The sequence below is a fragment of the Cyanistes caeruleus genome, chromosome 32 (genome assembly GCF_971803275.1).
Source record: "Cyanistes caeruleus chromosome 32, bCyaCae1.hap1.1, whole genome shotgun sequence".
In the NCBI taxonomy this organism is placed as follows: Eukaryota; Metazoa; Chordata; class Aves; order Passeriformes; family Paridae; genus Cyanistes; species Cyanistes caeruleus.
Window position 1 is genome coordinate 816,413 of NC_141733.1, and position 22,172 is coordinate 838,584.

The 22,172-nt window shown below is 48.1% G+C and overlaps 1 protein-coding gene across 10 annotated transcripts; it reads left to right on the forward strand.

Annotated features, from left to right (window-relative positions):
* Positions 1-124: 124 nt before the first annotated feature.
* LARP4 (La ribonucleoprotein 4) lies at positions 125-18,535 on the forward strand. Of its 10 annotated transcripts, none has more exons than XM_086870166.1 (17): positions 130-234; positions 4,888-5,061; positions 5,263-5,410; positions 6,451-6,609; positions 6,928-7,003; positions 7,503-7,639; positions 7,875-7,978; positions 8,967-9,077; positions 9,446-9,499; positions 10,089-10,298; positions 10,726-10,829; positions 13,369-13,593; positions 14,291-14,339; positions 14,545-14,703; positions 15,244-15,365; positions 16,194-16,362; positions 16,473-18,535. In XM_086870166.1, exons 2-17 carry the CDS (start codon positions 5,011-5,013, stop codon positions 16,809-16,811), a joined length of 2,217 nt encoding a protein of 738 aa, XP_086726292.1. In that variant the 5' UTR covers positions 130-234; positions 4,888-5,010; the 3' UTR covers positions 16,812-18,535. The 10 variants fall into 10 exon arrangements, with proteins under 10 accessions (XP_086726301.1, XP_086726292.1, XP_086726302.1 ...); XM_086870172.1 differs by having other exon boundaries at positions 156-234; positions 5,266-5,410; XM_086870171.1 differs by lacking the exon at positions 130-234 and adding an exon at positions 582-833.
* The last annotated feature ends 3,637 nt before the right edge of the window (positions 18,536-22,172 follow it).

Genomic DNA, 22,172 nt, shown 5'->3' on the forward strand with positions numbered 1-22,172 from the left:
GGCGGCACGGCCGCACCCCCCCCCCCCCCCGCGCGGGGAATGGTTGGTCCCGGCCGTGCCCCGGACGCGCTCGGTGCGCCCGGAAGAGGCGGCGGCGGCGGGCGGGGAGCGGGCGGGACGGGCCGGGCCGGGCGGCGCGGCCGGAGGCGGAGCCCGCGTGTCCCGATCGCCGCTCCGGGCACCGGGGAGCGCGGGCCCGCCGGCCGCGGCGGCACGATGCTGCTGTTCGTGGAGGTGAGGTGACGGCGCCGGGCCATGTGGCGGGAGGCGGCGGCGGGAGGCCGCGCACGCCGCGCCGGGGGAGGGGACGGGGCTGACACAGCAGATCCGGGGGCGGCGGCCGCGGGCGGGTGGTGGGGGGGGTCGGTGGGCGCTCTGGAAGGTTCCGCCGGGGCAGGGGGCGGGGGAGGCGCCGCCGTGACCTTCGGCTGCCGCCGCGGCCCGGCCGTGAAGGTGACGCGGGACACGCGGGGCCTCCCCGAGGCCTCCCGGGAGCGGGCCCGGCCCGGCCCCTCGACACGCGGAGCGGCCCCGCGGGGCCGGCCCCGAGCGCGGCGCCTCGTTAATTGCGTTAATTAAACAGTGGGGGTGGTTTATGGCGCGGGAGGGGGCGGTTCTGCCGTTCCCCGGTGCGCTGGGTCCGGGCGGGACGAGGAGCGCGGCCCGGCCCGGCCCTGGAGGTCACCGAGGAGGGCGGGCGCCGTGTCCGCTGTGGCCCGGGACCGGGCTTCACCCGCTCACGGCGTTTCACGGGTTCGGTGAAGCGGTTTCAACCTTTGCTGAACGAACCCGGGTGGCCGCTATAAACTTTGCACCGAGTTTTGTCCCAAAACGTGCGCGGAGCGAAGAGCTGCCGGGGCCGGGGGAGTAACGGAGGGAGCGGGCGGGCGCTGGGCCGTGTCTGCTCCAGAGGCTTCAGCTCGGGGGCGATTCTGCTCAGGGGTTTTGTTCGGGGGACGGCTGAGGTGGTGCTCACACACAGACACCAACATGTGCTCCGTGGTTAGGAACCTCTAAATAAAGCAGTTTGGGAAACGCGTTCTTTTTCTCAAGCAAATCAGCTCAGTTCCTCGGCTTGGTGGAGAGGAATAAAAGTTGTCGCGAACACGGTGACAGGTCTGGAGAATTGGGGATTGCAGTGTTCTGCTGGAAGAGGAACTGCTGAGGCTGATGGGAGGCACGAGCAGCTGCCTCATCCCGGGCTGAGCGTGGTGAGAGGCCCCTGCGAGCGGCGGGTGCACGAGGCAGGTTCTGGAATGCAGGGATGGGGATGGGAGCTGGAGCAAATCAGGGTGCACATGGCTGCTGCTGCTGTGGATGGGAGCCGGAGCTCATCAGCATTTCGGGATTTTTAGGGAGTCCTAAAGCACAAACTCAACTCTGATCTTCCTTTGATAGCGTTGGGGGTTTATGTGATCTTCGTTCTGGAAGCCTCAATGATATTGAATTTTGAGTTTCTGAGGACTTTCTGGGCTTTCTGAAGGTTTCTTTTCACTGCTAGGACAGAGAACTGGAGTTCACGTGTCCTGGAATGCTGCAGTTGGATGCTTGGGATCAGACAGCAGCTTTATCTGGGGATCTTTTGGGATGCCTGGAAAATAAGGCGCAGGATGGGTGGAAGTCCCGAGGTTTTCAGGGGGATTGGCTGGGTTCCTGTGGCTCTCAGTGTTTGTTTTAGACCTACTTGAGGTGTAAACGATTGTGCCAGATCCCTTCACATTGTGTGAGGGGGAATTGGGTTTCCTTCAACATCCTTTAGTTCCAAATCTCTGCAGTGATGGCTGTGGAAGGGCTGTAGAAGGCTCCTGCTGTTCCACGCGTTTATGTTTGGGGCAGCCCCTTTTTCTCCCTCTAAGCCAGGATCTGTGTGCTGTTAACAATTAATAATTAGGTGCACTAGGAATATTAATAAATGCATCAAAATTGAATTGATAATGGCTGCTGGGCTCCAATCAGATGGGTATGTGCTCCTAATTCCGTATATTTATAATTTACTGGGGAAATGGGAGTCTGTGTGTTTCAGGTGGGTGAGGTGCTGCCTGTGATGTTTCCTGGTTAGAAGGCCAGGACTGTGGGAAGCACTGAGTGGTTTTGGCCCTCTCGAGCAGGTGAGGCTTCCTGTGACCCCACAGTGGCCCTGTTCACACTCCTCTGACACAGGTACCACCTTCAGACAGCACAGCTGTGCCTTGGCTTTTCCAAGGGGTGGAGGAGGCTCCTCTGGGCACGGGGGAGCCGATGGAAAACCCTGCAGCTCCTGCTGGGAGCGATGCTCCTGTGACCACTGAAATTACTGTGAGAGTTACCTGGAACTCTGAGAGCACTGAACTGATACCTGAAACCTGCCAGCAGCTCTGAAGGAGTTCTGTGTGTTGGTTTGACACCAATTTCTCTTTATCCAGCCTCTGAGTGTGCATGACTGGGCTCAGAGAAGGAGGTTACACTGTGTCTGAGCCCCTCGGGGTCCCTACCTGCCTGTCCCCCAGCCAGCACAAGGCTTCTCTTGGCTGCCTCCCGGAGCTTTGCTGACCTTGGGGTTTTTCCATCTGCTTACGTTTCCATTTCTGGAAAAGGGTTCGTTTCTCCCCTCGCAAGTTTGGTTAAATTCTCGTCTGGATTTTTTGCTTTGATTCTGTTTCAGAGAGGTTGTCTACTCCAGGAAATCTGTCACAAGCTTTTGGTTAGGATTTTGGTTGCAGAATAATTCGACTTAATATTAAAATTGAATGCTGTAAAACTCTTGAGTGCCTGCATTTTTGTTAATTGAATATGCTTAAGTGTAATTTAAATGTAATTACAATAAGAAAAATATCCTTTGCCTTGTTCCAGAATGAGAATTTTCTTCAATAGCCAATTTTTAGGAGTTGCTGGAGGAGAATCTTTGATCCACGTTTGCTGGAAGTAGCATGAGCAAGAGAGGAAGCTGTGCTGAGGAGGAGAGCTTTGTCAGCTCGTGGATCCCAGCGAGTGTTCCCAACCTTTGTCACTCTGTAAAGCTTTAACCTCGTCATGAAAGTTCCCGATAGCAGCTGGGAGGATCGTGCTGCAGCCAATCCCACGGGCTCGGCGTTTGTAGCCTCAGTTAAATAAGCAAGAATTGATATTTTGGCTTTCTCTTCTGAAGAGCCGCTGGCCAGGACGGAGCGGGTTTGCTCATGGAGCGCAGCATGAATTTCCCAAAAGCTGATGTAAATTAGGGACTTTTTATCCTCTCCAGTCCGTGGGGTTTTGCTGTTGAGTGAGAGCAGGGCTGGAGCCTGCTGGGCTGTTACAGCTCACTGTTTCTAGCACAAGGGGAAGTGGCCCACGCTCTGTTCCAGGTGTGTGTCTCAGCCATTGTGTTTGTGATCCATTCACCACTTCATCAGCGTTGCTTTCAGTCCCAATCACCTCCAGAAATGCAGTAACCACCCTGAAGTGTTTCAGTTTCACTTTATCACATTTATTTCTTCAAATTACTTTAGGCCTGAGCTCAGTGCTGCCCTCAGAGATGTAGGTAGTGAGGCATAGTTTATTTTTAGAAAAGAATGAATCATCTCTTGGATGTGTCTTGTCTCTTTATGCTTTGTTGAGAAGTAAATTCAAGGAACTGGGACCTGCTGGCTCTGGATCTGTGAGCAGGAGCCCATGTGGGCAGGTGAGACGCTGCCCCAGGAGTGACCAGAAGCTGAGCAGAACTTAGTTTGGAACTGCAGAACTGCAGTGACAAAGCCTGTGGGTGCAGCAGGTTACTGAGTTTTGCTTTGCAGGTTGGTTTTTTGGGGAGCAACTACTCAAATCTGCAAAGGGAAATACACGTGTGTCCTTTCACCCTGAACTATTTAGTTTCCAGCTCTGCTCCTGGGCAAAGATTAACAGGAGGGGAAGACTGTGTTGCTATGTGGATTAAATCAGTTGTGCGTGGGGGGTTTGAATCTCAGAGCTTTGCAAAAACCCTGGTCTTTGTTTTGCTTCTCACATGGTTGTCTTGAACCTCTCCAGTGTTTGGAGACTTCTTGTTACTGAGCTGGGGCTTGTCCTTGCAGCAAACAGCTCTGGCACGAGGTGTGACCTTGGCAGAGGAATTATCTCTAAAGCTATTGCAACTGCTTCCTTATCCTTGTGCTGTGTGTTTGAGGCCTGGTGGTGAGCCACTCCTTAACTTCAGAATCCAGGAGCCTGGCCTCTGACATATCCAACTTGCTTATCTGTGCCTTTTTGGATATGAGCTGGATTAATGGCTTTCACCTTTTAAAGTCCAGCAAATTGCAGCAGTGAAGTGGAGCATCGTTCAGTGGCTGGAGGAACTGTTTCAGCTGCTTGTGGGGTGTTGGGATATCTTGGGGGGAGAATTTTTGCAAAAGGGTAGTTTTATTCACTACCCTGTAACCATAGTTGTTTCTTCATTATGTGGAAGGAGCAAAAGCCATGTTTTTCCTCTGTGCTGCTGCTGGATTGCTGGATTCCTCACCCAAATGCCTTTGAGCAGCTCTGGGAGAGGGATATTGAAGGACTCTATCTTGTGCTGTGGGAATGAGCATTTCTCTGTGTCAGGGGCCAGGCTGGAGTCTTGCAGTTCTTCTTGTCTGTCTCATTTGTAACCCTCTCACTCTAATTATGGTCCTTGCTGCCCAGACCCAAAGTGAGAAGATCCTGTTCTCTCCCCAGCAGGCTGGGATGGTGTGTAAGTTTGTCTTGGCAATTCAAAATCTTTTCATCTCCTTGGTTACAAGTTTAAGGAAATGATTAGTGTCTGTTGATCTGTGTAAGATTCCTGGGGGCATGGGGTAAGTTCAGGAGGAATCCTGGCACAGCACAGGTGATGCTTGGTTAGTACAGATGTCACTAATTCCGTTAAGTTATACAGTTTCTTCTCCTTGACATATGTTTTTTTACCTTCCTTTCTAGGAAGGGGTCTGGAGGAGGGAAAATTTCCCTTTCTGGTGAAAGGGACTGGAGCATTATGACAGTCAAGTCTTTAAAAGCTTATGAGTTCCCAGAGTCCTTGCCGAGTAGCCGCTGCCTCCGCTGATGTTGTCGGATGTCAATAAAGAGAGGTTGAAGGCAACACTTCTAATGGAGGTAGAAACGAAATACTTGGAAAATACCAAGGATTTTCCTGTTTTCATTAATAAAAAAAATCACATAGGTGCTTAATAGCTTGGTAGACACTTGAGATGTGGAACTCTAGAGACAATCACTAAATTCACCTGTATTTTCTGGCTTGACTTCTGAGGATTCTCTGGGTTGCTCTAACTAACCAGGGTGTTCTGGTCTCTTCAGCAGGTAACATCGAAAGGTGCTGGCTTGAACCCCAACGCAAAAGTGTGGCAAGAAGTGCCCCAGGGCAGCGGTGAGGCCGTGCCCCCCACCAATGGCACAGAGCACACGTGGCAGGAGACAGCAGCGGCCCAGGGGACTCCAGCCGAGGGTGAGCTGTTGGGACAGGGGCTGTGCAATGGCCTTTTGGGGAGTTCAGCTGTGAGGAGCAACCTCTGGCTCTTGTCCTTGAGGTTGTCGGTGCTGATGGAGCAATGTGTGTGAAAGGAGCATGAGAAGGTGGTTTTTAAGGGGTCTCAGCAGTGGGCTTTGGTGCAGGAAGGTGTCTGAGCTCTGCTGGAACGAGGCTGAAGGGGCCCGGTGATGACCGAGTAACGCGCTAAGAGGGGAGCTGGGTGCTGAGTGTGGATTCATGACATTGCTGCACTTGAGCATCCACTGGACCCTGTGAACAGGAAAATGAGATCTGAGGGCCACCTGCAGTCCAGGGGAACCCAGGTGCTGCTGAGAGCTGTCAGGAACATTTGTTCTGTGCAGTATCCATGGTTAACTCCTTTCCATTCAGGCTGTTCCATTCCCATTCCCATCCTCACCACACAGGCAGTGCCCAGAATCCAACTGGTTTCACTTCAGCTCAGACTCAATCCAGGGTGTAGCTGAGGTGACTCAAAGCATGGCAGAGGATGCAGAAGATTCCCTGCAAAATAGTCAAAGTTAGGGATAAAGAAGGGAATATTCAGCTTGTGTGGCCTTGTCAAAGGTTTCTGGTAAGTCAGCAGAAGTGAGGAGAGAGCGCTGGGTTTGTGCTTTGCCTGACAGAAACTCATTTGTCTCTTCATAACAAAGTGAAGCAATTGAGGCAGTGTAAGCAATTTTCATCCCTTGTTTTTAGGAACCACGCGTAAATATTTTGGATTTCATGTGGAAAGACTGGTTTTTAGATTCTCTGCCACTTTGGGGATCAGTTTCAGGATCCTTTATTTACTTTTTCCTGAGAGCCTAGTGCAAACCAGATCTTCCTGAAATCAGAGAGGTGTAAGTTCTATCCAACACAAAGTCTAAAATACAGGCTAAGGTTAGACACTCTCAGGTACAGCTTTCTTGAGTATGTTTTAATGTTGGTAGCCAGAATTTTTCAAATACCCTGAAGCTGACAGGAGTTTTCCTGCTGCTGGTGTGTTCCTTTGCCAGGTAACATAGAGATCTCAGAAGACAGCTGCAAACAGTATGAAGTGATGTATTCCCCATCCTGTGAAGCCACAAGGAATGGCACAGGAGTTGATGAGGCGTCAGCAAATGGGATTGTCCTGGCGACTGAAGATCTGGGATACCAAATCTATGAAGTGTCTGGTGAGTGCTGAAGTTGAAATGCTGCTGTCAGTGTCTGAAACCCCCCTGGAGCTGCTCTGAGCATGGTGTGACCGAGTTGGAACTCTGACATGTCCACATTTATCCAGTAGGTTCCAGTATGGCCTCAACACGTGGCCCAAGAGGTGCAAAGTGGGATCAGAGTCATTTTGGGAGTGTGTGGTTTGGGAGTCTTGAAGCATCTCAGATGAGCTTTTGCTACCCAGAGGGATTCATTCTTGTATTCTGCAATGAGATGTGTCCTTGCCTGGTCTTGTTGCCATGAAAGTGGGAGCTGATGGTGGATGTGGTCCCTTTCAGGTGACAGCAGCTCCACGGTGTCCACAGAAGACATTAGAGAATGTTTGAGAAAACAGCTTGAATTCTGCTTCTCGCGGTAGGTGCAGCTAACTCAGCTTGGTATAAACCCTTCATTGAAATCCCTGGCAAATATCCCTCTCCTTGGCTTGATGGGCACCATCATCTTGATAAAAACACAAACCAAGATTTGCTGATGTGCTGCAGAAGCCCCGTGGCACCTTCCAGCTGTTTCAGTCCTGTCTGTGCATCTGTGTCCTTGATGAGGATGACTTCTGTGCTCCACAGTCATAAGACATTGAGATCATTTATTGTGTGGCACCAGAAGTCTTTTTGGCAGATCCTTTTTGCAGATCAATGTGTTGGGCACTGAAGTTTCATTAAGTTTTTTTTAAATTATCTTACTCTGCTTTGTATTGATTTGCTGGGATTTGTTCCAGGAGAGAAAATCTGAGGGTGTTTTGGTTATGAATGGTACTGGTGAATATTTATTTAAGCCTGTGGTTATCTTCTTGTTTTGACTTTTCTCTAAGTCAGGTTTAGGCTCTTTATTAAATAATAATTTTATGTCTTTTTAGAGAGAATCTTTCAAAGGATCTTTACTTGATGTCTCAGATGGACAGTGATCAGTTCGTTCCAATATGGACAATTGCCAACATGGAAGGGATTAAGAAGCTGACAACGGATATGGACCTTATTCTTGAAGTTTTGAGATGTAAGTCTGGGACTTTATATCTGTATCAGCAGTACAAAGAATCCTTCTGTGCTTCAGAGGGACGTTGTAGTTTCTGAGCTGGTTATGGTTTGTTGTTCTGGGAAATGGTGACAGGAACTTTAGCAAGTAGGAGGCTGTTCCAAACTCCTGAATTCTCATTCTTGGTTCCAAGTTCCATGAGAGCCTGCTACTGCTGAGATGTGCACAATGTCCAAATTTCATACTTTATTTTCAGCTTCTCCTATGGTACAAGTGGATGAGAGGGGGGAGAAAGTCAGACCAAACCACAAACGATGTATTATCATCCTCCGTGAGATCCCTGAAACAACACCTATAGAGGTAAATAAAGAGAAAGGAAATAAGTAACTCTGGTGCTGGTTTTGGAAGGTGTCTTCAAGAGGGCTTCAAACAACACCATGAAAAGGTCAGCTGGTGTTTAATTGGATTAAACACGGATATTTTTCTTCTAGACCACATCACTAACTTTTTCCGCCTGGGTGCGTTGTCAAAATAGCCAAAACAAAAACTTACTGCCATTGTCCCTTCCCATTATTTACTGCTATTTTTACATCTTCTTAAGTAAACTTTTTTTTCCACCAAAGCTGAGCTAGCCTGGCTTTTCTGGAAGGAAGTTTGAACTGGTTTCTTTTCAGATCTGAAAATAAATCAGTCCAGGGCATAGCTTGGAAATCAGGCTGAAATTTTGTCACAGCAATAACTTTAGTTGAAGTCAGAGGGTTGTTTTGGCAGCAAGAAATGTTACTAAACATTTCTCATTCATTGAGCCCCAGCGTGAGCTGAGCTCGTTAATGCCCAAGGAGGGAGGATAATAAAATTCCTCCTGATACTTGGCGAACAGAATGATTTAGTTCTTTGTTTTTTAAAGTTGTAACACAGGGTGTTTGTCTACCAGCGTTTTTAATGGGTTCTTTTAATGCAAACATGAGCAGCTGCTTGTCCCTCTCTTTACAATCTGATTATTGCAAAGCTGTCAGGTTGCCTTGACTTAGAAATATTTCATGGAATCATTGTTATCTCCGTGACTCTGCTGATCTAAAGCCACACTTTTCCTAACTGTTTCATATCAAAATATCACCAGGTCTACACAGATCTTGATTTTCTTATCAGCTGAGCCTGCTCTGTTTTATCTTGGGAGCCCAGGAGGCTGAACTAGGCTTTGTGGGTTAAGAAGCAGGCAGAGGTTAATTTGGTCAGGGAATAAAAAACCATTCCTGGTCATGGGAGAGCAGCAGCTGAGGAGCTGGAGCATAAACTCAGGTCATTTTAGTGTTCACTGTAAAAGTGCCTTGAACTTCTCTCTCCCCAGGAGGTGAAGGCTCTGTTCAAGAATGAGAACTGCCCCAAGGTGATAAGCTGTGAGTTTGCTCACAACAACAACTGGTACGTTACATTCCAGTCCGACACAGACGCGCAACAGGTAAGGCTGCCTTCCTCTGGCACCACCTTCAATCCTGCCCCTGCTCAACCAAAGTGCACATGTGCTTCCTGTAGCTTAAAAGAAATATTTACTGATCCCTTTGTGTTGTTTTAAGAGATTACTGGCAGGTTCTGGTTAATAAGACCAAAGTTGAGAGATTGTGGGGTTATAATTCCCATACCTGGCTCTTGCCTCAGCCTTCTCCTGCCATGACTGGCACTAGAAACCTGAATTTGAAGTGTTAATGAGTTTAGCTGGGCTGACAGGGAAGCACATGACTGCAGATTTGTGTGAAATCATGGAACATCCTTTGGGAAGTGCAACTTTTATCAAGACATCCTAATGTTGATCTTTTCTTGTATCTGCAGGCGTTCAAATACTTAAGGGAAGAAGTGAAAACCTTTCAGGGCAAGCCAGTAATGGTGAGGCTTCTTTAGCTGCTGTTTCTGTTGGGACTGAATTGTGTTGTTTCTGTTTGGATGATGGTGAATCAGGGACTCAGCAGTGGGGTTGTCCATAAGTGGCTCTGGAGGCTGGAAACGTGAAGGAGGTCATGGGGAGCTCTGACAAATTGCAGCTCAGTGCCTGCTGGTTACTCACAGCGCTGCTTCCCAGGGGGGGTGAAATACATTCCTGTGCTGACTTCCCTTCTTCACTTGCCCCAGAATCTGGGTTTGCAGAGCTCAGGAGAGGGATTCCTGCCACTCTGAGCCTTGAGTTGGCTGCAGCACAAGGCAGGCTGGAGCAAAGTGCATGTGAGAGAGGAGCTGTCACGATTGGAGTCTGGACAGCTCGTGCTGCAGAAAGCAGCGTTTATCTCCAGTTTTACAGATCACCCAGCTAAAGCAACGTGTGTCCTTCCCCTTTATCATGCTGTGGGAATATGAGCTGGACCGATTCCATCAGTTTTTATTCATAAGCAGTAATTAACCTTCACATCCCGCCAGCAAGAAAGATTCCACGTTCTCCTTTTCCCCCAGCTAACTCAGGCTGCCATTTGCTGTCTTGCAGGCCAGGATAAAAGCCATCAACACGTTTTTTGCTAAGAATGGTTACCGGGTGGTGGATTCCAGTGTGTATCCCCAGCCTGTGCAGACCCAAGCCCAGTTTGCCTCCCCCCTGTTTATGCAGCCTGTATATAGCCCTCAGCAGTACTCGATTTACAGCATCGTGCCTCAGACGTGGTCTCCAAATCCTGCACCTTACTTTGAGACACCACTGGTGAGTAACTGCTGAGAAGGGCAGGAGGAGCCCAGCCCATCAGGGGAAATTTGGTTAATAAGCACGAGAGTGAGTGGGAATTCCAGGTTTTTTGGTCAGATCTTTGTGTTTTATGACACTCGTGTCATGGCCCTGATAAAGCAGCACTGTCAGAGGAGCTGCCACGTATTTCAAGGAATTTTGGTGTGAAATTCCATTATCATGCAGGCTGGAAGAGCCCATAGCTTTTCCAGGAATAGGGGGAACTCTGCTAAAGCAGATGCAGAATGGGAACCTGTGGGGATTTGGCTGGAGCAGTGAGTTCACACCACAGTAGATGCTGTAGCCCAGTGTGAAATTACAGCCATGAGTAACTGCTGAAGCTGATCATTAATCTGCAGAAGTTTTCTTTGTAGCTCAGCCACTGAGACTGTTGTGTCTGTTGCAGGCCCCGTTTCCCAACGGTGGATTTGTGAATGGCTTTAATACACCAGGATCATATAAAACAAATGCTGCTTCTCTGAGTATAGGTCGCCCATTCCACAGGAATCGGTAAGAGAGTTCTGCCAGGTGTTTACTCCTGCAAAACTTACAGCACTGAGATCCTCAAGTGTTCCTTGCATGTCACATGCAGTGCTGATAGGACCACATTATTTAGTTTTATCAAATATGTGATGCTTTCCAACTTCATTAAGAAAAATGAAGTAGAAGGTGGTATAACTTAAGATCCTAAAATAATGGACACAGTGCTGGAGGGAGCAGAGGTAACTCCTTGAAAAGCCTCAGAGGAATTTTTGCAGACAAATAAATAACTTCCTCCTAGGGTCATACTCGTAATTATGTTTGTTATACACAGATTATAAACTCCTGCAGCACAACATAAGCCTTTCCTGCTGGGATCAGGCTTGTGGAGCTGCTGGTTCCTGCAGTGGGAGTTGCTTGTCCTGACTGCTGCGTCCAACTGCTCGATGCTGGGGCTGTTCCTGTAATTTATTTGCTTTATCCCCATCTTTCCTGTGAATTCTTAAGGACTTAGCTCAGATATAAACACAGGGGAGGAGGAAACGCTTCGTATTGCTGGAGCAATTGCTCTGTGAATACAATGGAGTAGTAACCTGTGTGTGGGGTGGGAGTTGTTTGTGTGCAGCACAGGGCTGGGATCATGGGAATTGTCGTTGGTTTTGTTGGAGAAATCAGTTGACAGGGCTGTGAGTGGGTTTGAGCTGCAGTTCAGGTCTCTGGCTGTTGGCAGAAGGGGAACTTGAGGCTTTGGTCTGTGGTGACTCAGCAGAGTCTTAGCTCAGACTGTGGAGCTGGGAGCGTGACTCTGCCTGCTCCACTTGCAGCTGCTCAGCTCCCAGCTCACATCTTGACAAAGGTGGTTTGGCTTTTTTTCTTTATCTTAAATTGTGCACAGTCTTAAAAACCTGTAAAGTTCTCAGGTCATGGAAGTACACATGCTGCAAGAACCGTGTGTATCCAAGTACCCTGAAATGCCTCCTTGTACATCACATCTGCACATCCCTAAGCTTTTTAAATCCTGGTTATGTAAAGACTTCAGTTTGGGTGCTCGAGGTTGCAGCTTTGGGGTGAGGCTGTGCAGGTCCTGCGGGCCCAGTGATGATCCAGTATCGCGCTAAGAGAGAACAGGTCACAGTTGGGGCTGGGCAGCCTGTGCTCCTTGCTTCTCCTTCCTCCTGCTCTTCCTTCCTTCTGCTCTCACATCATTTCTCCTTCTCTCTGCTCTTTTTTTTCCCCCCATCCTTTATCTTTCCTTGTCTTTTCTGCTTTGCTCTTCTGCCCAAACAAGACTGTGGCCTTCTCGATGACGGGTAAGATTATGAGATCTGAGGGCTGAACAGTGACTTGAGAATGTACCATTTTGGACAAAATGGAACAATTTGGCTGACTTTGTTCCACCTCCTCCCTGTGTTTTTTTTGCTGATGGGAAACTTAAAACTTTATTGGGCCCTTAAAACTGGTTCTTGATGCTTCTTGAAGCTGGGAAGTGTGAATTTTATCTCTGTTCAGCAAAACCTCCTCTTGAACTGCAGAACAGCTTGTTTGGAGAGTTCATTCAGCTGCTGCTTTTGGGTTTCTGTCCTGGCCCATTAAATCTGGTTTGTTTTGTGGTACAGACAGTTAATAGTTAAGCGCTGAAGTTTTTCTCTGTAGCTAAACATTTGTTTAAGCCACTCGTATTTATTTTGTGCTGATTTGTTGCAACATCCTTGTGGGAAAGGATGGACAATCATATTTTGGCTGGTACTTGGAGAGTTTCTTCTGATTTCATGGAATGTTATAATGAGATTGTTTAAAAACAACCAGTGTGCAAAATCCTCCTGCTGTCCTTAAATTATGAGATGTGCAGAGTTTACCAAAGGAGAGAGAATTCAGGGTTCTTGTCTTTGATCAGTGCTGCATGGAAAACCAGTGAGGGACAAAAGTAGAAAACAGTTGAAGACACTTAAATGCTGCTCCAAAAAACTGTTCCATCACCTGGATCTGAGGTTTTCTGGAGAATTCTGCGTTTAAGACCCTGAACTTGCAACAGCACTGAGTGTGCAGAGCTGTGTCAGTGCTCAAAGGAGTCACAGCTTTAATGCAGAATAATCAATACCGGGGTGGAACATTTGGGGGTTGGGAGCTGCAGGGTCAGTGCTGGGGGTTTGGGATGGCAGCAGCCAGGCTGAGCATGGTAGGGCTCAGCTGGCCTCATCTGCCACGTTCAGTTACTCCTGGCCTTGTGTCTCACTTCAGTTTGTTTGCCTGTGCCCAGATCAGTCTGTTCCTTAGCCTTGGCTTGTTTCTCCAGCTCCATTTCCAATGCCCTGTGCCAGTGCTGCAGGCCCAGACAAAGGAAAAATTCTTCTTTGGCTTCTTCTGGCTCTTCTGCAACACCTGGCTTTTGGGATTATTTTTTTCCAGTTGTTTGAGGTTTTGGGTTTTTTTTTTCCCCCTCCTGGGTATCTTTTGGGCAGCAATCTCAAGCAGGAATTCTGGTGCTTGCTGGCCTGCTTTTCTTGTCAGCTGTGGCTGAGCTGCAGTTCCTGAGCCCTGGGGTCCCACAGCTCCCGCTCTGTGTCTGCAGGGTGAAGCCCCATTTCCGCTCCTCCAGCAGCTCGGAGCACCCCGAGGGGCCGCCCGGCGCCGGGGCCCTGCCCATGGGGGACCTGAGCAGGACCAGCTCGAGGAATTTCGTCATGGAGAGACACAGCAGCTCCTTAAGTGGGCACCAAGAGCAAGGGTACTCCCAGAAGGATTCTCCCACGGCACAGCTGGAGCAGAACGGCGATTACGGCGTCGGCAGGGGCAGGTAAAGGGCTGTGTCCTGTGTTTGCTGTCACACAGCAGCTGGGGCTCGGCTTGGGGGAGCCAGAGATATCAACCCCCGGCACAAAATACACCTCTGTAAGGAGCAGCCACCAGAAAACTGATGGTTAAGTAAATCAGGAGCAGTAAATGCTGAGCTGGGAGCAGGAATGGTTCCAGTTTCACTCTCCAGCTGGTAGTTACTCTGACAAACTGGCAGTAAGACAGTGAGGTGTCTTTATTTTAAAAGAACTGATTTGTCCCCAGAATTGAAATAGATGCTGAAGTAAAGTTGGCATCTGTATTACTGTAAGTAATAAGTAAATCCTTGGTTAGGAATTTGATGCTCCTCAGTATTTTAAGATGAACTGGTTTTATCTCTTTTCTTTTAATTCAATGTTTAGACACCTGAAAGAGCAGATCAGTGAGAAATCAGACTCATAATAATAAGTTTATTACTATAAAATAATAGTCCCTGTGCTTGGTCACATGCTCATGCAGGGAGCTGAGAAAGAGAAGCTGTTCCAATATTAACTCTGTTCCAACTTTTCGCAAAGCTGGAGCTTTGACCCCTCCTGAGGAGGGAGAAGATGCCAGAGGTGTGTGTGGGGAAGGCTCAGCAGGCAGCTGTGGTCCCCTGGCACAGAGCAGTGCCCAGTGCAGCTGGGTTCATGCACTGACTGCTGTTCTTGTCTTTCAAGGAGGAACGTGTTCAGGGGTCGGAGGAGACGGGAGGACGAGCGGGTTTCAGTAAGTTCTGCTTCCCTTTCTGCAGGGAGTCACACAAAGTGCAAGTGTTGGAGATTCCTTCCCAGTTATCGAAGGAATGGCAGAGCCCTAAAATCCTCAGATTGCATTGGGAATTTACAGTTTTTCTGGGAAGTTCCCTGACATTTGCTCAGGGCTTCCAGTGCTCAGCGTTACAGCTCTAGTAACTTGTGTTTTCCCTCTCCAGAGACCTCAGCCTTCAGCAGAAACAAAGACTCAGACACCAAAGTTTGACTTGCTTGCGTCCAATTTCCCACCTTTGCCTGGCAGCACAGCAAAAATCCTGGGAGAGCCTGTGCTGGAGAGCAGGATGTCCGACATCGTTAAAGGAGTCTGCAAAGAGAAGGTGCCTGCTCTTGTCTCCGCACACACGCGGGCGTATCCGGGTGCTGTGACTCCCTCTGCCCTCTCAAAGGGTTCTTCTGTTAGAGCCACGTATTCCAGTGCTAAATTTAACTAGTTTGTTCATAGAAGAGTGAAATTTTCTGGGTTTTTTTGTGGGAATGCAGCTAGGGCTCGTGCAGTTACGCTGTTGTACACTCAGTGATGTTTAGGAATAAAGCAGGCAAAGGAGGAATGTTGGCTGCTGGAATAGGAACAGTTTGGAGTGTGGGCAAGGGATCTCTGCAGATGAATTCTGTGAGCTGGTGGGACTAAGCACTGATATTCTGGGTGATCCAGCTTTAGTTCTGGTTTTAACCACTCCTTGTTTTGCCCATATTAAAGAGCTATTGCTTTAGAAGTGGTGGTCCAAAAGAAGTAAAATTCCTTAAAATTCCTGTCATCAGGACTTGTGCAGCCTTTGGGACTTCCCAGATGTCTTGCAGTGCCACATTGCAGAGCAATTTGAGTATAATTCTGTATTTTGCAACTTCTCTGTGTGCAGGAAAGCAAAGACTCCCTGTCCCCCTGCCTGGCTCCTGCTCCGGACGAACAAACGCCCAGCGCTGCCCAACCAGCCGTGCCCAGCGTGAGCTCCCCGAGCCAGACTGAGCCTGTGGTGCTGAGGTACGCAGAGAACATGGACATGCCATGGGATTGTGGAGTGTCCTGAGCTGGAGGGGACCCACAGGGGTCATCCAGTGCAGCTCCTGCTCCTGCACAGACCCCACAACAATCCCTGGAGTGCTGTCCCAGCACCCCTGGAGCTCTGGAGAACCTTTCCTGCTCTCCTGGAGCTCTGGGAGAACCTTTCCTGCTCTCCTGGAGCTCTGGAGAACCTTTTCCTGCTCTCCTGGAGCTCTGGAGAACCTTTTCCTGCTCTCCTGGAGCTCTGGAGAACCTTTCGTGCTCTCCCAACCCTGCCCCAGCTCCAGCTGTTCCCTCAGCCTGGCCCTGAGCAGTGCCTGAAGCTTTGGAGAACCTTTTCTGTTCTGCAGCTGAACAGACCCAGAGCCCTCAGCCACTCCTCCAGAGCCTGCCCCATCCCCTTGTCCCTGCTTTGGTCCCTCTCCAGCAGCTTTAGATATTTATTTTTCATATTGTGGTGCCCAAACTGCCCCCAGGACTGGAGGTGAGGCCACCCCAGTGCAGAAGAGTGGGACAATCCCCTCCTCCACCTCTCTGGCAGTGCTGGACCTGATGTCCCCAGGGCCTGGTGACCCTTTGGGCTGCTGATTGATTTACATGTTCTAGCAAAGTGCCTCACCATTGTCCAGCAGTAATGTTGGGTGGTTGGTGTCTTCTCCAGAGGCCACCAGATGGAAAGAACAGCTCGTGTTCTGTTCAGGGAATGGCTGTGCTCTTCTGTTCTGCACTTGTAACATAAAGAAAGGAAATAATCTCTGAAGCATGAGTGTTGGTAGGTTTTAATTTGAATTATTGTTGGTTTATCAGCACGGTTCAGCCAGAGAGCAAACCAGAAGAAGTGTCTGCTCCGAAGGACGTGGCCAGCCCGGCTTCTCCGCCGGCATCCGTCTGTCCCACCAGTGCTGCCAAGCCACCGAGGACAAACACCTCCTCTCCTTCTGCTCAAACAAGCGCAGCTCCTGCTCTGTCCACACAGGTAAGGCCCAGAGCAGGGCACGGGAATGGCACAGGAGCTTCCCTCTGCCCCGTGCCAGGCTGGGAGGTGTCTGTGGTGCATCAACATCGCTCTTCTCCTTGCTCCCCAAGGAGCCACGCAAGCTCAGCTACGCCGAAGTTTGCCAGAAGCCTCCAAAGGAGCCACCTGCAGTCCCTGTGCAGCCTCTGAGGGAGCACCGCACCAACATCGTCCCCCCTGCCAAAAACGACGAGAACGGCACGTCGGAGAAGGCTCCGGAGAAGGCTCCTCACGAGAGGCCCGAAGGTCGAATGAAGGATTACTCCGGGTTCCGCGGCAGCGGGGCTCCCAGGGGAGCTGCTGCCAAAATCAGGGAACAGAGGCGCCAGTTTGGACGCAGATCCTCGCCTCAGGGAGCGCCGCGCCGCGCCGGCAAGGAGCAGTACGTGCCACCCCGCTCACCAAAGTAACGCTGGGCCAGCCAATGATTCTCTGTTTCACTTGAGCTGTGGACTGAAGAGCAGCAGAGAGACCGAGGAGGGAAGGATTCGGGAAGGGGAATACTGAACTGGAGCGTGGGCTTGTGTGGAGAGGTTGTGGAGGGTCCCAAAATTCATCTCTGAAAGTGATTTCACAAATGCTGGAGGATTCCAATCACTATAAATATAGAGATTATAATTTTTGTATTTTTGTTTTTAATTTGCAGAGGGTTTCCTGCTTGAAATCAGCTTTGGGATTGCGAAAGTAGCGTTTTGACAAAGTGAAAGAATACGAGTTGACAAATTAACCTGTCCCTCGGTGTAGGAGGAAAAAGGATAAGAGAATATTATTTTTGGAAAATGAGCATTTCTGTAAAATTAGAACTTTTTTTAACCTATTTAAGGTTTGGCTTGTGGGCTGGTGTGTCTGCCATGGATGGCCTGGCTTTGCAGAGGCCTCTGCAGCAGCATGAGCGGAGCGAGTGCAGCCAGAACCGTTGTCATCACTTAGTCACTGATGATGAAAACTGAATGTACTACTGTAGTAACCCATGTGTTTCCAGCTTGAAGTAGAGTCTCTTGACCTTACTAATATTTCATTCAGCAAGCTTTTTAAGGTGTAGGTTTTGCAGGATACTGGATTGTAGAGGAGAGTGCGTGGACAGCAGAAATCGTCTCGTAGGTGGAAGGAGGCAAAGGGAGCACGTGAGAATCTTTATTGTGCCCTTTTTCCCTGCCTCCTTTTGAGGGCGACTCCTTAGGTTTGGGGTTTTGTTTGTTTGCTTTTTCCCTCTCTTGTTACTTTCTCTAATTTCTTCATGACAGACTTTAGTGCATTTTTCTTGGTGTGTTTTCCTGAGGCAGCCCCAGGGTAGGTGCAGGAAGGGCAGGTGACTGCACAGCACCTGCACAGGTAAAGAGCCTGGAATTCCCGCTGCAGCTGTGGAATTCTGCCTTGCAGGTGGGAAGCTCTGGGCACTCACTGTCATCTCTTGATGACAAACCAGAGCTGTGGCTGGGTTTTCTCTGTGCTGACTCTGGAATGGGCTGTTGGCTGCTGTATTGCCAGAAATCAGGGTTTAGACTCCTGGGAACTCGTTGTTTACAGCTGATGTCATAGCAACTGACTCCTTTTTAACTGTTTAAAGTGGAACTAAAGATGCAGAGTTGAAGAAATCCCCCTTCTGTTCCGAGAAGCTGCTGGAGCAGTGGCTCCTTGCCAGCTGTGTGCTGACTGAATGTGCAACACTATTGTGCAGTAAGTGGTTAAGTTTCAGGGTGATTAATGGAAATAGGAACATTCAGCGCATTAATCTGCCAAAATCAGCATACCAGGGTTCAAAGTTCTGTATAAAGCGTTAGGGAAAAGCAGCTTCCAGCAGCAGTAAGAATCACATCTTTATTTTTTCCTCTTTTTTTTTTTTTTTTTTAATTTTTTTTTTTTTTTTTAGTGAATAGCAAGTGTACAAATTTAAAGTTGTAAGTTGTGAACACTGGAAAACTCAATTGTGATATATTCCGTAACCATCTTAGTAATATATGCTCGTGTTGCCATAGAATGAATGTAAGTGGCAGTTAAAATAACTGTGAAATTTTTTCATCTTCTGATTTCTTAGCCAGATAACCCTTGGCGACTTGGGCCTCAGTAGGAATTCTCTATCAACTGCTTGGAGAACACTCATATCTATTTTTATAAATATATATATAAAGCCAGAGTTGTCATTTCTCTAACTTATTATTCAGCTTGGCAATTGCTTTGAGTTGATTCATAACACAATATAATGTATTTATGCAGTTAACTGTTCATTTCTACGCATGTTCTAAAGAGAGAGAGAATCATAGAATGGGCTGAGTTGGAAGGGACCCATCAGGATCGTGGATTCCAACTCCTGGCCCTGCAGACACCCCAATAATCCCACCCTGTGCCTAAGAGCATTGTCTAAATTCTTCTTGAATCAGACAGGCTTGGAGCTGTGAGAAAGGATCTTTTCCTGATATCTCCCACCTCAACCTGCCCCAACTCAGCTTCCTGCCATTTCCTCGGGTCCTGAAGTATGTACACATATATATTTATATATAAAAATATATATAGATATATGTATTTATATATATAAATATATATAGATAGATATATAGACCCCAAAATCACTATTCACTTTGAAACTACCTGTACTGGGTTTGGGAGGTGTTTTGTTTTGTTTTGTTTCTAATTTAGTGAAAAAAAAAAATATCTTTGATCACATCCACAGTTTAGGGATTCTTACAAACCCTTCTCTGTTTATTTTGATAATGCTACTCTTGTTGGAATGATAAGGAAGTTTAAACATTTAGTATCCAAAGTCCTGAAAAGCAACGAATGCCAAGTTTAATTCATTTTAAAGGCTCTAAACAATTCCTGCAGCCAAACTGGAGCAGGAAAGCCTGCAGGATGGTTCATGGGTGTTTAGGACGTGTTCTGGGACGTTGAGGAAGCTTTGGGATGCTGACAGTTTGAAGGAGGGATTGGGAGAGAAGGGGCTGGTGCAGATATTGCTCAGAATTCCCTGATCCAGTGTCAGTGACTTGTGCTGAGAGGGCCTGAAGGGTGAAATGGAATTTTGTCATGGATGTGGGGGAAAGCCAGCCAGCTGTGGCTCCATCTTCCTCGCAGGGTGATGGGGAAGGGCTGCTCCGAGCCCGGGGTGCTCCCACAGCAGCTCCTGCCTCTGGGGCAGGGCTGGAGGTCAGGCTGGAGCTCGCAGCTTCCCCCAGCAGATCCAAACTTCTCTCAGCTTAGCTCACTTGGAATGATTTGTTTCACACCTGAGTGCAAGGATTTCACCTGAGCATTTCCCTTCCACCATTTCCAGCTGTGGTTTGGGGTTGGTTTGGGTTTTTTTTCCTTTCTATTCTTTTCTGTGCAGGGGGAAATTCCCAGCTGGAGGCTGTGAAGCTTTAGTGGGGTGGGAGTTCTCCCCAGCACTGCGACCTTGCCTTTTCCTCCCCGTGCTGGGCTGGGGAAGCATCCTGTGTGTGTCCCCACCAGTTTACCTGCTGGGCAGACTGGGCAGACTGGGGCAGAGGGGTGGTTTGGGGGCAGAGCCGCTGCTGGGGCAGCTCCTGCACTGATGGCAGCGAGGTTTCTGTGTCAGCAGCGCTGTCCCTGTCCCTGTCCCCAGCCCCAAGTGACCACAGCTCCCCGTGCTCCCCTCTGGCTTTACCCTCACGGGGTGCAAATCCTCCTGCTCTGCTGAGATCAGATAGCAGGAGGTGCAAATCAAAGAGAACTTTCAGTTTTAGGAACTGTGACTTGTTTTCAGAGTTGTTGACTTCCATTAGGGACAGAAATACATTTCCCAGCTGGGTTCTTTTCCAAATTGGGTGGAAAAGATTGGGGCACGCTCTCGGTGCTTCTGCTGGGGAGTGAGAAGAGGAAATTCTTTGCATGTGATAGTAAAATTAAAAGTGCAAAAAAGGTTTTGTTTCTTTTGATTTCTAACATTAAGTTAGTTTTATAGTATCTTACATTCCTGCTCTTGTTGTTTTGTTTTTGTTTTTTTTTTTAATTAGCCTGGCACAGTATGATGGTGCAGTTTTAGCTGTAGAAAAAAAAAAAAGAAAATTAAAAAAAAAAAAAGTAACCCACTATTAACCAGAAGAGAAAGGTGATACTGTGGCAGATCAGTAGCAAATAAGTGACTTAATCAATGCTTTACTGTAGTTAAATAGCTATGGCCTTACTACTTTGTCAATATCAGCTTAATTGTCTTGAAAACTGTCTGCGATTTTTACTGTTCCCAGGTGAGTTTACCTGGGCTGAGATATCTGGTATGTACAGATGATATTTTAAATTTGTAAAATGCACCATTGTATTACAGACGATGCAACAGAAATGCACTTCGGGGGGAAATGGCTTCTGATGAGTTTTTTTGTAAATCCTTGATTACTACAGATATGCAATAGAGTTTTTTTGTTTCTAATTTTGATATTTCCTTCTGAAACGTAAGATTGTTGCCATTAATCTGAATGATTTATCATGCTCTTCTTTGCGTGTATATATTCCATATAGTCTGAGCTTCCTTTAGGATGGTATATAATTTTGGGTTGTTGTAGTATTTTAGTTGGCTCTTCAGTGCCTTTAGCACAGGCACTTCAAGAGGTTCATTGAGTCTGTTTTTAATGTACAGTTGGGAGGACTTGAAATGGAGTTAAAGCAACTTATTTCTGAGAAAAAAAAAAAAATCCATCTGCAAACTAACCTGTAACAACTTTAAAATTTTATATTTAAGAACCAGATGTTTATTTTTATGGAACTTCAGTTATGGATACAGTTTCCAAAAAAAAAAAAAAAAATGCAACTTCAAATGTAAACAGACTGTGCATAAATGGGTTTTGTTCTAATTTTTATAGAATACAAAATATTCAGATAATATATTGAGCTCGAGTTACTACAGACATCTTGTTCCTCCCGGATGAATCCAGCTTCCCCTTGGCATTGACGATCTCTCTTCAAAGTGGTAGGAAAAGGAGAAAAAAGCGATTTATCTGGCTTTTAGACTGTCTGTTCTGGTTTATTCCTGTTGTCAAAATGTCCAAAACAAAATTTGTGTAAAGTAGGTTCATGCTTTAAGTGTTCAAATGATAATACATGTATTTGTATTTGTTTTTGACATTGCCAAGGTGCTATGGGAAATTGAAATAACAGTTAGAAAAATAAAGCTGATTTAAAAGAGAAAAAAAACACAAAAAAAAAAAAAAAGAAAACAAAAAAAAAAGGAAAAAAAAAAAAGAAAAAAACCTTAAACCACAACTCCCTGAGTTTTGTGTCTTGGAGGTTGGGAATGTTTTTAGTGCTGGTAGTGGGAGAATGGGGATGAGGGTTGGGCTCAGGGATTTGTGACAATTCCAGAACGCCTGGATCCCAATCCCTGCTCCAGCAGGGTCAGCCCAGGGGTCTGGAATGTGCCAGGGCCGGAGAGCTCGGCCCTGCTCACGGCAAAGTTCCGATGTTCGGCTGCCCGGTTCCACCCGGTTCCGCCCGGTTCCTCCCGGTTCCGCCCGGTTCCTCCCGGTTCCGCCCGGTTCCGCCCGGTTCCGCCCGGTTCCGCCCGGAGCGGGGATTTGGGGCCTGGGGCTGGTCCCGGCTCCGCTGGGGTCACCGCGGGCCCGGGATGGGAACCGGGGACAGAACCGGGACTGGGGATGGGAACCGGGGACAGAACCGGGACTGGGGATGGGAACCGGGGACAGAACCGGGACTGGGGATGGGAACCGGGGACAGAACCGGGACTGGGGATGGGAACCGGGGACAGAACCGGGACTGGGGATGGGAACCGGGAGCAGAACAGGGACTGGGGATGGGGCCTGGGCATT